This window comes from Schistocerca nitens, chromosome 2 (assembly GCF_023898315.1).
Source record: "Schistocerca nitens isolate TAMUIC-IGC-003100 chromosome 2, iqSchNite1.1, whole genome shotgun sequence".
NCBI classification, from domain to species: domain Eukaryota; kingdom Metazoa; phylum Arthropoda; class Insecta; order Orthoptera; family Acrididae; genus Schistocerca; species Schistocerca nitens.
In genome coordinates, this window is record NC_064615.1 from 678,740,251 (window position 1) to 678,757,376 (window position 17,126).

A 17,126-nucleotide genomic window follows, 5' to 3' on the forward strand; every position below is an offset into this window, starting at 1 on the left:
CTCTCCCCGATGTTATTCAATCTGTATATTGAGCAAGCAGCAAAGGAAACAAAAGAAAAATTTGGAGTAGGTATTAAAATCCATGGAGAAGAAATAAAAATTTTGAGGTTCGCCGATGACATTGTAATTCTGTCAGAGACAGCAAAGGACTTGGAAGAGCAGTTGAATGGAATGGACAGTGTCTTGAAAGGAGGATATAAGATGAACATCAACAAAAGCAAAACAAGGATAATTGAATGTAGTCAAATTAAGTCGAGCGATGCTGAGGGAATTAGATTAGGAAATGAGACACTTAAAGTAGTAAAGGAGTTTTGCTATTTGGGGAGCAAAATAACTGATGATGGTCGAAGTAGAGAAGATATAAAATGTAGACTGGCAATGGCAAGGAAAGCGTTTCTGAAGAAGAGAAATTTGTTAACATCGAGTATAGATTTAAGTGTCAGGAAGTCGTTTCTGTAAGTATTTGTATGGAGTGTAGCCATGTATGGAAGTGAAACATGGACAATAAATAGTTTGGACAAGAAGATAATAGAAGCTTTCAAAATGTGGTGCTACAGAAGAATGTTGAAGATTAGGTGGGTAGATCACGTAACTAATGAGGAGGTATTGAATAGGATTGGGGAGAAGAGAAGTTTGTGGCACAACTTGACTAGAAGAAGGGATCGGTTGGGATCACAAATTTAGCATTGGAGGGCAGCGTGGAGGGTAAAAATCGTAGAGGGAGACCAAGAGATGAATACACTAAGCAGATTCAGAAGGATGTAGGTTGCAGTAGGTACTGGGAGAAGAAAGAGCTTGCACAGGATAGATTAGCATGGAGAGCTGCATCAAACCAGTCTTAGGACTGAAGACCACAAGAACAACAACAACAACAACAGCTTTTGTACTCAACAGAACAGTCTTCAGTGATCAAGGGCAAGAGTTTCCTGTTATTACTGAGTTATTACTGAGAGCTTGCACAGGATAGATTAGCATGGAGAGCTGCATCAAACCTGTCTTAGGACTGAAGACCACAACAACAACAACAACAGCTTTTGTACTCAACAGAACAGTCTTCAGTGATCAAGGGCAAGAGTTTCCTGTTATTACTGATAAATGTGAAGGTTGTTTATGAATAACAGAAACTCGTTTTGTATTAGTTTGATGATTTTTGAGGAAATTGAAAATGTTTTTTCTAGTTCTATACCTGATTTTTTTTAAATTTTTGTTATAACTTCTCCCTGTTTCACATTACAAATCAATGATTTTAAATAAAAACTGAATTAAACACTGACAATTTCAATTTTGGTATAAATACTGTTTGTTTTTAAGTAACAGACGGGAGGATAACTATGTAGGACCAAAATGTTCCGTAGGTTATGCAGCTCTTCATATATCCTCTCTTAGTTTCTAGGGAAATCTATTGCGACACCAACTGCAGTCCAAACAAAGTGATCGGAATGAGGCAATGCCGGGGGTTTTCTTGAATGCCTGGAATCCTTACCCAGTCTGTTACCCCCGGAAACCATCCTTGTAACCATTGATGCCATTCCTTATACACAAATATTCCACACGTCCAGGGCCTCGCTGCGATGGAGCACTTCCTTTCACGCCTATCACCTGCCACCCTACCTAAAACCTCTTTCCTCATTACCTTAGCCAGCTTCATCCTGACTCACAACTCCCTCACTTTTGAAGGCCAGACATACCAACAATTAAAGGGAACAGCCATGGGTACCAGGATGGCCCCCTCGTACGCCAACCTATTCATGGGTCGCCTAGAGGAAGCCTTCTTGGTTACCCAGGCCTGCTAACCCAAAGTTTGGTACAGATTGATGGATGACATCTTCATGAAGAAGAACTCCAGAATTTCCTCTCCAAGTTCAACTCCTTTGGTTCCATCAGATTCACCTGGTCCTACTCCAAATCCCATGCCACTTTCCTTGACGTTCACCTCCATCTGTCCAATGGCCAGCTTCACACATCCGTCCACATCAAACCCACCAAGAAGCAACAGTATCTCCATTATGACAGCTGCTACCCATTCCATATCAAACGGTCCTTTCCCTACAGCCTAGGTCTTTGTGGCAAACGAATCTGCTTCAGTCCGGAATCCCTGAACCATTACACCAACAACCTGAAAACAGCTTTCGCATCCCGTAACTACCCTCCCGACCTGGTACAGAAGCAAATGACCAGAGCCACTTCCTCATTCCCTCAAACCCATAACCTCCCACAGAGGAACCCCAAAAGTGCCCCACTTGTGACAGGATACTTTCTGGGACTGGATCAGACTCTGAATGTGGCTGTCCAGCAGGGATACGACTTCCTCATATCCTGCCCTGAAATGAGATCCATCCTTCAGGAAATCCTCCCCACTCCACCAAGAGTGTCTTTCCGCCGTCCACCTAACCTGCGTAACCTCTTGGTTCATCCCTATGAAATCCCCAAACCCCCTTCCCTACCCTCTGGCTCCTACCCTTGTAACCGCCCCCGGTGTAAAACCTGTCCCACATCTTGGCACAGTGTTACACCGTCTGGGTTATCTGGATACTTCCCACTAACACCAACCTGTCAGAACCCCAGAGATGGGAACTTGCCCTTCAGTATATCCTCTCTTCCCGTTACCCACCAGGCCTCAACCTCTGCTAATTTCAAGTTGCCGCCGCTCATACCTCATCTGTCATTCAACAACATCTTTCTTCTGTACTTCCGCCTCGACTGACATCTCTGCTCAAACTCTTTGCCTTTACAAATGTCTGCTTGTGTCTGTATATGCGCGGATGGATATGTGTGTGTGTGCGAGTGTATACCTGTCCTTTTTTCCCCCTAAGGTAAGTCTTTCCGCTCCCGGGATTGGAATGACTCCTTACCCTCTCCCTTAAATCCCACATCCTTTCATCTTTCCCTCTCCTAACATCCCTCTTTCCTGATGAAGCAACCGTGGGTTGTGAAAGCTTGAATTTTGTGTGTGTTTTTGTTTGTGTGTCTATCAACATACCAACACTTTCGTTTGGTAAGTTACATCATCTTTGTTCAACTCTGACATGCATCATATCTCTTACATGAGTCTCATCATTTGGTTCATTCAAGTTCCATGGCTAGCTTTGGATGATTACTTGTCTCTTTATGCATCTGCAGAATTCTGTCATTTATTTGGCCTCAGATTATTGTACTTTTTAACAGTACACAAGGCCAACCCCATTTGTTTACACCACAGTAAATACAGTATTGTCTTTTTCAGGGCCTGTACCTTTTTTCTTAGCTTCATTTGGCCAAAATGTATCAACATTGATCTGTGTCTCTCTGGTCAAGTAATTAAAGAGCAATTTCTTGAATAACAACAACATGGAACATAAAAAATCTACTCACCAAGCAGTGGCAGGACAACAAACACACACACACAAGGGTTTAACTTTTACTAAGTTAAACCTTTCTGTCTGTCTGTCTGTCTGTGTGTGTGTGTGTGTGTGTTTTGTCCTACTGCCACAGAATTGTTCCATCAACTTACCATGTATTGTTACATTGTTGTTGCCCTTCACATGCAGATCATACAGCACTTAGAGAGCTGTGAAACTGAGTCTCTCCTACACTGAGTTATCTGCTCTCTCGAACAATGCCATTCAGATTCTTTTGTCCACTGTGAGTCACACTTTGTCTGCTTCCTCTGCCAAGTCTGTCTCATTTGGAAGACCCTAGAATAATTATGGTAAGTGACACAAAATGAGAACTCCAATTTTTTGGTCCCATAGACTGGCTTCTTCTATTGTGGATATGTATTTCTTTTTGTTGAGCAAAAACAGACCAAAGTTTTCAGATTTGTATTCATTTCCATTTTGTGTCTGCTGCTCATTACTGTAAGAATTCATACAGTTTCACTGAATTCTTCACTTGTCACACAATACAGAACATAACATTGAAATATATACTAATATTTAAAAAACTTAAAATACATTGTATTTGCAATAGCAACCACAAAGCATTGCACTAAGAAATGTTCAATTAACTTTAAAAATAATTATGTAAACCTGGGAGGGTAATTATTCGGAAACATGTTCTAATAAAAATGTTGAAATTAAGGATGCAGCTATCTTTTTGGACACACTGAAAATACGGACAAATGCCACCAGGGAATGTCGCGACAGTCGGTGTTCCGCATGCCTCCGCTGAGGCTCGGTAAGCCGTCTGGGGAGCTGCCATCCACAGTCTCAGTCATCACGATTTACAAGTCTGGCTTCTCATCTCTTACCTCCTAAAGAGGCCCTCGTCAAAATTCTCCGCACAATGAAAGTACCGTTGATGCTCCTGAGCTCACAAACTGACAGAATCTGTAGTTGGCTACAGTTCTTTCCCACCCAACAGCCTCCCAGGAGTCTGGGTTACACATGTGTAGTGGCATGGTGCCTTTGACTAGTTTAGTGGAAGATGCAAGGTGAATTTGTCTGTGTATTAGAATTTAGTACCAACCAATGTCAGATTTCATTTTGGTGTATTGCTTATATGTGAAAACAAGTTCTGATCAGAATAGAGCATGGTATGTGAAATTTTTTTCCAGTGATGTGCAGATACAAATGAATGTATATGTACATATTTCTGCATGTCTCTACAAGGAACAGAGTAATATCAGTCAGTGTTGTTTCACAAACCACTTACTTAGTGGATAAACATGATGTGAAGATAAGACTTTCCTATCACGTTTGTGGGTGAGGGTATCAGTAGGAAGACAGTTAAATGTATTGCAAGTGGCCGACATTATTGTCAAATCCAGAGTTTGGATTCACTAGGTCACTCGTAACACGTCTGCACTCTCATTTCTAATCTAGCAGCATTTCACTCTTGTTCTACATCTGTATTTATATCTATACTGCGCAAGCCACTGCATGGTGTGTTGCGGAGAATATTTTGTGTACCAGTGTCATTTCCACCTTTTCATGTACCAGTCACATTTGGTTCACGGGAGGAACGATTTCTGGTAAGCCTCCATGTGGGCTTAAATTTCTCTAATTTTATCTTGATGGTCTTTTCGTGAGATGTATGTAAGAGAAAGCAGTATATTGCTTGACTCTTCTAGGAACGTACACTCTCGCAACTTTAACAGCAGACCATACTGTTGTGCAGAACGCCTCTCTTGAATCGTCTGCCACTAGAGTTGGCTGAGCATCTCTATGAAACTTTCGTGCTTTCTAAATGAACGTATAACATACTGTTCTTCTTTGGCTCTTCTCTATTTCTTCTATTAATCCTATCTGGTACGGATCCCATACTAATGAGCAAAATGCAAGAAATGATCGAACGAGTGTCTTATACAGTTACTTTCTTTGTTGATCGACATTTCCTGAGATTTCTTCCAATTATTCCATCTGGCATATGCCGTACTCACGATTAATTTTATGTGGTCGTTCCACATCAAATGAGTTTGCACACATACTCCTGGATGTTTTATGGAAGTAACTGCTTCCAAAGAATGTTGGTTGGTTGGTTGGGTGATTGATTCGGGATGGGGAACCAGAGAGCGAGGTCATCATTCCCTCCAAATATTGTTCTGCAGTTGTGTAATCATATAATAAAGGGTCTTTATGTATTTTCAATATAAAATATGCATCCTATAACACTCACCAGTCAAGTCACACAGAAGGTCTTACGTTCCGTACGCTTATACTTTGTTCATTAGGCGGCAGTGCAGAGCCATGTTGAACGTCTTGGGGAAAGTCAAGAAACACTGCATCTACCCTGTTTTCTGGGTCTCGTGGACGAACAGAGCGAACTGGGTTTCACGCGATTGTTGTTTTTAGAACCTATGTTGGTTCCTACAAAGGAGATTTTACCACTTTTAGCACCTGCAAGGTATTACTATTTGCAGTTTACGTTCTCGGGTGTGTATCGGGTTCCTTTTGCTTAGAGAGAACAGAGTTCTCGATTCTTGGATATACTCGCTCTTGCCCACCTCTTACAACAGTACTCTGCCCTCACTGGGTATTTCCCCGGCGAAAGAGTTTCAATGATGCGTTGGTCCACCAAGTGAAACGTCATTCCAACTAAGTTACATCGTGTTTCTAAATTCATTTCACTTTCAAGTACAGCGTCATCTGTAAGTTTTATGTTGTATCGTTAAGTCGCAGTTCAATATGATGGAATCACAAATCATCTGTTTTTCGGAAATATAGGCCTATGTGTTTGAAACGACATTTTTGTTTCTCATTTTGTAAAATATTTTATTCTTTCCATATCTCAACAACTGTTTTGTTGTCTGAGTCAGTGAAACGCGAATATAATTAATATAATTTTTAAAGTATCATACATACTGGATGTATAGCATACTCTCCGTGAAAGGCGGCCGAAAATTCTAGTCCGGTCATCGCTGGCAAAAATTATAAACAAATATTCTCCGTAAATAAATGCACCAGTAAAAAAGTACATTTTACGCCTGTTACGTCGAAACTATAGAGAACTTTTACATAAATGTCGCTGGCAATCAATACATCTTGATACGTGTATCTTAGTTGGTTGCACTGCGTTTACTTTGCGCTGCGCTGTACGGAGCGCTGGCGGAAAGTGTGCTGCTGTGTCGGTACCGGATCGATTGCAGTCTGCGAGAGTACGAGCGAGAGTGAGTACGTGTTTGGCAAGCAGTCCAGCCGTCGCAATATGAGAGAAATAGTTCATATACAGGCTGGTCAATGCGGTAACCAGATCGGCGCAAAGGTATGAATGTTGAACATATTTCGTCATCATATTTATTCATCATTGTAAATATACTGTACACAAATGTTAATTTCACTGTCAACCACATCTCCGCCCCCCTTGGTGTAGGCAGTGCACTCTACTGCGGAGCACTTTTCATAGTGTTTAACTAGTTTAAACACTTTCATGTACTAGCTTGTAACTGTTAGAAATATAATAGTCACAGATTTGTCACATAAAGAGTCTGACCTGTTCAAAATGTGAAAAAAAAAAATGAACCAAAAAATCTTTGATCACGTGTCATTTGCTGATGAATTGAGTTTGACACTGTAGCCTAGTAAGGTATTTGTTGAAGTGCTTTTGCGCTCTGGGTAGAATTAAATTCTTAACTTACCGAACATTACTCTCCTGAAATTTGCAAATATGGTTAGATATAAAATGAATAAAGATATTTGTTTCATGATTTAAAGTAATTTTTTCTTTCAGTTCTGGGAAATTATATCGGACGAGCATGGGATTGATCCAACTGGTGCCTACCACGGAGACTCCGATTTGCAACTGGAACGCATTGAAGTCTACTACAATCAGGCATCAGGGGGCAAATATGTGCCTCGTGCTATCTTGGTGGATCTCGAACCCGGTACGATGGATTCTGTTCGGTCGGGGCCTTTTGGACAGATATTCAGGCCAGATAATTTCGTTTTTGGTCAGAGTGGAGCCGGCAACAACTGGGCAAAAGGCCACTACACGGAGGGAGCTGAACTGGTAGATTCCGTGCTGGACGTTGTACGCAAGGAGGCAGAAGGCTGCGATTGCTTACAGGGATTCCAGCTAACCCACTCCCTGGGTGGTGGCACAGGTTCTGGCATGGGTACCTTGCTTATTTCAAAGATTCGTGAAGAGTATCCCGACAGAATTATGAATACTTATTCCGTTGTGCCCTCGCCCAAGGTAAGTACGCCAAAGAGAGATCACATTCTTGTAACTGAATTAAGTAATTTCCTTTATCCAGCTAATGTAGCGCTATTGGGCGTTCTGTATCGATCAAGTTGTTCGTACCAGTACCTCATCGTGAACTTCTAAATTACAAGAGAAATATTTGTATTACATTAAAAAGCGCTTTTAGCTGTAGGATAATAAAATACAAAATTACTGTTGTCGTTCATATCGATAACAATGAATTACAGCACTAGTAAAAATGTGCTACTATTTTGTGCAAGTACAAAGGTAGAGTTTGAATGTGAGGTTACGACAAGAATGTGAAAGTGATGTGGTAGCAATTGATTTGAACGCAAACTTCGACTTGCAGAAGTTTGTCTGGAGACCTTTCAAAATGTGGAAGGAGCCGGCGCAGTGAAGAGCTGCTTGAACAGCGGCCCGGTAAGCTGGGCGTTGAGTAGGTTGTTTGTAACGCTGACGCGACCAGGATATTTAAAGCGATGAGGAGAAATGCGCTTGTATTGATGACAGCGCTGGAGGCGACAGCGGATTTTTCCAAGTGCTCGTTACGGAAACGCGGAGTATATCGATCATATTTGGCATTAATGAGATATGGAAGCGTTTACGTATTCAGGAATCTAGTGTATGCGCATTTTTTGCTTGCAGCATGTTGCAGAGAAATGCATGCCCAGTCTGGTTACCGTCAGAACGACTTAGCATACCAGAAGCGCAGATTCTCGCTAGTAAAGGAAGCATAGAGCGTTATTGGCGTGAAAACAATAAATACCGTATATTTTAATGAACTTTACGTCATTATTTCATTCATTTAGCGGGGAACATTATCGTTTTACTATGGCAATGTGAAACGGCTTTTGTACAGATGTGCCAAATGTTTGTTCATTGCAGTGTGCTAACTTTGTGAGTTCAATAATTTGATACGGTTGCATATGCTGTGCCATTTGCCATAAGGGGCTAGTTATAATAATTTTCATACAGCTGGTCTTATGCCAGCACAACTTCTTGTGGAACTCTATTTTTCTACATACTATCATTCAAACTTTTTAATTCAGTAAGTGTGTGGCAGAGAGTACTTCTGTGATACCATAGGGGAAGGTGGGGAATTGTCACCCTCTGCAAGACATAATATTTATTTGAACTACTTTTCTTACAGAAAAACAGCTCATGCCATTTTTGTGTCCATGAAATGTGACTGTTCTTTAAAAACATCTGCAAGTTCCCAGCTTTGTCTATCTTTTGTCAGAATATGCTGTCTAAAATTTTTTTCTATACGTGACATAAGTGCCACTCAAACCATCAAGATAAGAGAACTGTTTGACAGTTGCTGTGTCATCTGCCATCCCTGTTGCAACCACTATACTGTTTGCTATGTGAGCATAGCAACCAATCACATGTACTCCTCAATGAATGCCCTTCACAAAGAGGCTCATCCATACTGAATAGAGCTGTAGAGATGCATTAAGACTGTTTTGAAAAGTGAAACAGGTCACACATTCAGAGAAAGCTGGTCATAACAATATACGTGACTTTCTATTTCAAGTCCTGTACAAATTCCAAATTCCTTTGAACAGAACAGACAGGAACTGTTGCTCCAACAAAGTTTATGGTCCTTCAGTATTTAGAGTCTGACCTCTCTTAAGGCATAGGCAGAAGTGTGACAGGTTTAATTTCTCTGATTCTTCTCACGGTGTTTGTTACGTCATGTCACTTATTGGAGCATACTGTGTTCAATAGTAAAGCTCTCAGTGATACACAACACTTCTCTTGCAGCATCTGGAAGGGGAGTTCGTAGATCACTTCGGTAATTCTCTCACACCTAATAAATCATCCCATGTCACAGCATGCTGGATTCTTCAAGTAAATCACAGCCTGACATCTACTTCTCCTACAGTTAGTTTTATGTGGTCATTTCACCCTGTTGTTCTGGATTGCTCCTAAATATTTTACAGCCAATATTTCTTGTGATTTATCACTAACAGCATAATCACACATTAATGGATCTGTTTGCATATTTGTGTAATATGCTTCATTTATTTACGTGTAATGTCAACTTCCATACCCTATATCAAATCACTGATGCTCCATAGATCTTCATGCAGTTAACTAGGCAACAACATTATTTAGAAACAACCTCATGGAGCTATTTACATCTATATTCTGCAAACTACCATGAAGTGCATTGCAGAGGGTACATCTGATTGTACCAGCTATTATGGTTTCTTTCCATTTCATTCATGTATGGAGTGTAGGAAGAATGATTGATTGAATGCCTCTGCACGTGCTGTAATTACTCTAACCTTTTTTTCACGATCCCCATTTGAGCGATACATAGGGGTTGTTGTATATTCCTGGAGTCATCATTTAAAGCTGGTTCTTGAAAATTTGTTAACAGACTTTCTCAGGACGGTTTACATCTGTATTAAAGAGTCTGCGAGTTCAGGTTCCTCAGTATCTGACACACTCCCACTGATCACAGAAACCTGTGACCATTTTTGATGCCCTTCTCTGTATACATTCAATATCCTCTGCTAGTCCTATTTGATACGGGTCCTACACACTTGAACAATTATCTAGAATGAGTCATACGAGTGATTGATTACAAATCTTCTTTGTGGACTGATTGCACTTCCCTACTGTTCTACCAATAAACTGAAGTCTACCACCTGCTTTACCCACAACTGAGTCTATGTGATCATTCCATTTCATATCCCTACAAAGTGTTAGACCGAGGTATTTGTATGAGTTGGCAGATTCTTGCAGTGTCTCACTGATGTTATAGTTTTAGGATATTACATTTTTTGTTTTGTGACGTGCTCAATTTTACATTTTTGAACATTTAAGGCAAGTTGCCAATCTTTACACCACTCTGAAATCTTATCAATATCTGACTTGTGCAGCTTCTTTCAGACAGTACTTTATTACAAATGACTGCTTTATCTGCAAAAAGTCTGACGTTACTATTAATATTGTCTGCAAGGATATTAATGTACATGAACAGCAAGGGTCCAAACAAATGCCCTTGGCACACACCTGAAGTTAGCTCTGATGGTGACTCTCCATCCAAGATAACATGCAGCACCCTCATGACTTTATCCACTAGATCATTTACATATATTGTAAACGGTAATGGTCCTGTAATACTCTCTTGGAATACTGCCAAAATTACCTTTACATATGTCAATTTCTCCAGTTAAGATCAATATATCCATTTTCATCTTCAAGGAAATTTTGAATCCAGTCACAAATCTTGTCCAATACTTAGTAAATTCATATTTTGTTCCCTAACAGATAGTGTGGAACTGTTTCTAATGCCTTCTGGTGGGAGACAAGAGGTGCATCATTGACCCAGTCACTTTTGTGTACAGCTCGGGATATTGTGGATTCCATGCTGATTTTTATAGAGCAGATTTTTGTTTTCCATAAATATCATGTGTGAGCATAAAATACATCCTGTAATTCAAGAGAGTGTCAGAAATATGTCTTACTAATGACCATTCTTGTGAAGTTGGTAACCTGTACTTTTTCCAGTTGTTAGAGACCCTTTACTGCTCTAGTGACCTAAAATAAAACAGTGCTAGAAAGGGAACAAGCTATTTAGCTTAATCTCAGTAGTATCTGAGAGATTTTAGTTGATTTTCTGTTCCGTGATAATGTTTCTCAATATCCACTATTTCGAAGTTTATACAATAACTGAAAGAAAGAACAATATTGTGAACTTTTGTGGTGAAACATTTTTGGAAGACTGAAATAGGTATTTCAGGCTTCTCCCTCTCATTTTCTGTTTTGGTGCCAGTATGGTGACTAGTTATTCCAGGCTGCTTAGTAACATTACATGAGACCAAAATACTCTCAGAATATGGCAGAATTTTACTTTAGAATTCACTGAACGTTTCTCACATTGCTCACCATACACTTATTTTATCTTTTTTCAGCTTTGGGTGTCAACAAAGCTTTTGCTTTGATTCAGTCTGTGATGAAGGTCTCTTTGCTTATATAGCAAATTTCTGATATGCCTTCTGAACCACACTGAGTCATTCCTATCCATTAAAACTTTGTTTGGCACATACATACTGCATAATGCTTCTTAAATTTATACATCTGTGTTCCACATCGTTGTGCCCAGTGTTGAATATTTGGTGTTGAATGCTCTCATACTCTGTAATTTATTTCCTGATATTCTTGCTAAGCAAAAATATTTTCCTTCCTTTCTTAGCCCTCCTTTAAGTTGACATTCAAAAAGCCCTAGTTCTGTGTCTCCTTGAGGTAATTTTCAGTAAAACATTAAGAAAAATCTTGCAATAATGCTGAACTCTGGCACTAATTTTAATCACGTGACTATGACCAAGAAACAGTTAAAAGATTCTCAAAGTTTTCTTCGAAGCACTTTGCCAGTATGGCTCCTGATGGAGGATCTCTAAAAAAGCATGTTTGACCCATCTTTGATGTTTTCCTTCACCCAAATTCTTTTTATAACTTCATTGGATGTTATTGGGTTCTTTAGGGAAATAAATATGTCATTATTAGTGTCCATATCCTTGTGATAAATTATCCTATTGCTCTCTTCACTTTTACAGATCTTCATTTCTTATTTTCTTTTATGTTAATTTACTCTCCTTAGTCCTTTTCCTTCAAGCCCCCTGTCCCCCCCCCCCCCCCCCCCCCCCACTGCTTGGTTACGAAAAACAAAGGTGCATAGTTATCAGAAACCCTGTCATCGTAATATCTCTTTTGTTGTTACCCCATCCCGTTTAATGGGTGGAACAAGTCGTCTGCCTTAGGAGTCACCGTGTTCGTATCCCTCCTGCTGATAATCGTCCCATCCTTTGTCCCTTTCCTAATTTCCATGTGACAAAACACACTTGCCCCTTATATGTACAAGTAGGTTTTTATTTATTTATTTTATTTTAGCCCCTCTCCTATAACTACATTAACTCATGGGATGAGCAGTCCCAGATATTCTTGTGGCTGATCTAATCCAGGTTTTCTGTATTTCCTCTAATCATTCAGGTGCTGCGGTGGTTGATTAAACAAGGCCATGGTAATATTACTTTCCTGTCTTTTACTAATTCAGGATTCTGCTCTGCTTTTTGCTTGCCCATAACCTCATTTCCTTACTTGGTGGCAGTTCGTGGAAAGATGTTTACTTGTCTTGAACTATTCAAAAATCTTTGTATAAGTGTAAATCTTAGATCTGCCATTCTACCACTGATGTTATGTCTTTGTTCCATTTCATATCACTTTTGCCAGTGATGCTGTAATCTGATACTACTGCATTATTTTGCTGTTTATTATTGGCATTATGTCGCATTTATCTGCATTTGAGGAGAGCTGCCGCCCACTGCCTTAAGATGGAAACATCTGTCATTCTGCATTTTCTTGCAGTCACACAGAGACCTCTACTTTTTTTAATACAGCACAAGAAAATATTCTAAGAGTACTACTGATCCAATCTATATAAAGAATTTGTTAATTTGTTTAGTTTGAGTTGTAGAGGTCCTGTTGTGCTTCAGTGGGTTGCACCTAACGCGTTTACTGTTTTGAAAAGCTTCAGTAATTCTTTGAGACTGGGAGTGATTATTTAAATATAACCTACATTTTAGTTTATGTTGTGGTCAGACTGTGGTATTATAGTGGGATCGTTAATGATGGTGCATTTTATGTTTGAGCTTTTGATTAGTTATTGTTTATTTTGATAACATAAAGATCCACGAGAGACTGAAAGTAGGTACCATAATTTTGTAGATATTTTGTGAAGGCCTTGATTGTGGAGATGGTTATGATTTTTTCATAGCCCTTTTTATAAATTGAGAAATTGCAACATAGCTTACTCGTCAGATACCTGATGTTCTTGCTCAGACAGGTATGACACACTATGCAGTCTACATATTTCCTGAATTGTAACAATGAAACAAAATGATTCTTGCTTCGTACATATTGATCTAGAGAGGTTTGCAATATGCTAAAGCTCTGACAAAACCTCTTCTACATTTGCCACATTAGATCTAAATATTGTCAGTCATATTTCAGGTAGGATTTCAGTGATAGTCTGCATTACCAAGCACAAATACTCTTGCAACATTCATGATAGACCTTCTGCCTTTGGTGAGTGCTGGCTAGATTAAAAGGAAAATACTTAAATGTAAATTGTCAACAATATTGCGTAGAAGTTTATGGTGTATATTTTTTATCTAGGAAGAATAGTTGACAATTTATAAGGAGATTTTCGGCATGTTGTGTGAAGTTGTATTGTAACTTTTTTGTTGAATTCAGATTATTAGGAATTATTGTTTGTTTTTGTGTCCTTAAGATGGCCATGCCCATAAACATATCTAGATTGTTATTTTTATGACCTACTTCCAATAATTGATAGGCATGTAATATGATGCAGAAAATCAGTGTGCAAGAATTTCAGTCTTATAAGTGAGTCTTTTTTTTAAATTAGGATAAATTTTACAGTACAGGACAGTATACTGTGTGCTCTGTTCACCAAAAGCAGACTATAAAACTTCTTTGTTTAGTACAAATTGTTAAAGTTGCCTCATGTTTGTTATACATGCATAATTGTTTATTATTTTGTTTTAGGTTTCTGACACAGTTGTGGAGCCATACAATGCCACACTGTCGGTACACCAACTAGTAGAAAATACTGATGAAACTTATTGTATTGACAATGAAGCCCTGTATGACATTTGTTTTCGCACACTGAAACTTGCAATGCCAACATATGGAGATCTGAACCATTTGGTTTCCTTAACAATGTCTGGTGTAACAACTTGTCTAAGGTTTCCAGGACAGTTAAATGCTGACTTGCGCAAATTAGCAGTTAATATGGTTCCTTTCCCACGCCTACATTTTTTCATGCCTGGGTTTGCCCCACTGACAGCTCGTGGCAGTCAACAGTATAGAGCCCTTACTGTTCCAGAGCTTACACAACAGATGTTTGATGCTAAGAACATGATGGCAGCTTGTGATCCTCGTCATGGTCGATACTTGACTGTTGCAGCTATCTTCAGAGGTAGAATGTCCATGAAAGAAGTGGATGAGCAGATGCTAAACATCCAAAACAAAAATAGCAGTTACTTTGTAGAATGGATCCCAAATAATGTTAAAACTGCAGTGTGTGACATTCCACCCCGTGGGCTCAAAATGTCTGCTACGTTCATTGGAAATTCTACTGCTATTCAGGAGCTCTTCAAGCGCATATCTGAGCAGTTTACTGCTATGTTCCGCCGTAAAGCTTTCCTTCATTGGTATACTGGAGAGGGGATGGATGAAATGGAGTTTACTGAGGCGGAGTCAAACATGAATGACCTGGTGTCAGAGTATCAGCAGTACCAGGAAGCTACTGCAGATGAAGATGCAGAGTTTGAAGAAGAACAGGAGGGGGAAGTCGAGGAAAATTGAGATATGCCCTTTAATGCATTCTAGAGAGTATAATTTCTGTTCCATTTGATGTGAATTTTTAGGACGACACAATTAATGCGTACTTCGGTTAGTATGTTTAATGTGTATGCTATTGTATGTTGTAGATATGACAGCAACAATATCATGAACTCCTCATTTCAAATATCAGCAGAGAACTTGTTAGCAATCTCAGTTTTTAAATTTTATATCAGTTTCCTAATTTTTATATTATAAATTTTATTATTTATACTATAAATAAAATGTCATTCTTGTCTGAATTTTCATTTAATTTTTTTCTGATGGCATTCTATGAAACTGAACGTACACACTATATACAACATGCATTACATATTAAAAGAAATGATAGCAATAGTTAAATGAAACTACTGACCTATCATTTTCAGATATTGGAATATCTTACATGATGAACTTTATAAAGCTATGTGTAGTAACTGATGCACTAGCTGTTTAATGTTTCATAAATTGTTGCAGATTAGAATAAGCACTGTTTTCAGCCATTTAAACCACATGTACTTTTGTTTGGTCTAGTAAAGCTTCATAGTTTTTAAGAGAGAATGCAGTTTTCGCATAATATAGACTTGCAGGCAAGCACGAGTGGTAACTTTACCTTTTACGAACTAACACTTTTGTATAGCCACAGATTTTGTTCTCATTTTCTTCATTTCCATTAAGTGAAGTCAATACTCAATTTTCAAATACATACAATTTTTTTAGCAGCAGTTCAGAGCACATTTTATGTTGGCACCTTATTGTTTGCATTTTATATTCTGCTATTCTGTGGGTAATATTGGTGCTGCTCCAAAGGACTAATGACGTCTGTAAAAATGTGCATGGATGACATGGTACAAAAAGGGCTTCATTAAACAGAGAAACTGCTGTTCCAACAAACACGTAATTGAGACACCACTGTTGTCCTTTACAATAGTAGTTTAATAGTTATTGACACTATACTTTTTTTTTGAACAGAGAAACTATTGTAAAGGATAAGCACCCTGGAAGCAAGACACTACTGGCAGTAGTTTACTAATACCTTGAATTCCAGTCTCATCTCTTATTTGCCTTATTTGCATGATCACTCAACTAATGGTTTTGTTCAGTGTACTAATCCAGTTCAACATTGTTATATTCTTATGCTATATGTGCTGACATCTAAGTGCCACAGTAAGACTCATTTTCAAATTTTAGTGTGTCAAATTTTATTGTGATTCATTGTTAACCATCAGTTACTACCACGCCATTTGTATGTCATAGACGGCATCAGTGCAGTTAAGCAGAAGAGGAGTATCAACTCATTGCTTTTGTATTTTGCTGAGGGATGTGCCCAAGAAGATGGTGTGTCATTCAGAGATTAGTGTCATTATTCTTGCAAAGACGTAATTGAAACCATTATTGCCATAATCATGGCAGTGATACACAAAAATTGGTAGCTTTTGGTTCAAATGGAGTGCAGCACAAAATAGAGATTAATTAGCTGTAAAGAGTTTCATGCATTCACAACTTTCTTTGGTATGAACAAGGTACTAATCCAATTCCATCTGGCCCATGGATCTTTCTCGAAGCATTAGAACAAAGGACTATCTGTTGACAATGCCACCTCTGATCTTAAATTTCTGATCTTGCATTGAACAAAATGATGTGGAAAAATTGTTGTGGTTTTATATTGTGTGTACATAAGTCCTTAGACATTATTGTTTATTGGTAATTGAACAGCCACATTAGCTGCTGTAACAATAAATGTTGGTCAGAGGCCTTCCAGACAGTTTGAATAGTTGAATGGTGGGTGTAGAAAAGTTTCAAGTAATAGTTACATAGTTGTGCCTCCACCCCTCCCTCCCCCCTTGCATTTTTCCAAACTCAGTGTGTGTTATATGTGCATGATATACACCTAAATATTGATGATTAGTCTACGTTTTATAATGAATTTTTACTGAAAAGTGCACTAATATGGAGTGAATGTTGTCCGTGGACTACACCGCAGATAAGTTTGTCACCACAACCAGGATTTAAAGGGGGACAATATTACACTATAAAAAGTTTATGTATAAATTAATCTGCCTGTGACATTCTACTTAACCTCATCGGTG

At 38.8% G+C, this 17,126-nt stretch overlaps 1 protein-coding gene across 1 annotated transcript; it reads left to right on the top strand.

The window, feature by feature from the left end:
* Nucleotides 1–6,523: 6,523 nt before the first annotated feature.
* On the top strand, nucleotides 6,524–15,299 carry LOC126236811 (tubulin beta-1 chain-like). Its single transcript, XM_049946407.1, has 3 exons — nucleotides 6,524–6,681; nucleotides 7,147–7,611; nucleotides 14,200–15,299. Exons 1-3 carry the CDS (start codon nucleotides 6,625–6,627, stop codon nucleotides 15,019–15,021), a joined length of 1,344 nt encoding a protein of 447 aa, XP_049802364.1. The 5' UTR covers nucleotides 6,524–6,624; the 3' UTR covers nucleotides 15,022–15,299.
* The last annotated feature ends 1,827 nt before the right edge of the window (nucleotides 15,300–17,126 follow it).

Coding starts and splice junctions, on each gene's coding strand:
- LOC126236811 (XM_049946407.1), top strand. CDS start 6,625: ATGAGAGAAATAGTTCATATACAGGCTGGTCAATGCGGTAACCAGATC. Junction 6,682..7,146: donor GTAACCAGATCGGCGCAAAG/GTATGAATGTTG, acceptor TTTTTCTTTCAG/TTCTGGGAAATTATATCGGA. Junction 7,612..14,199: donor CCGTTGTGCCCTCGCCCAAG/GTAAGTACGCCA, acceptor ATTTTGTTTTAG/GTTTCTGACACAGTTGTGGA.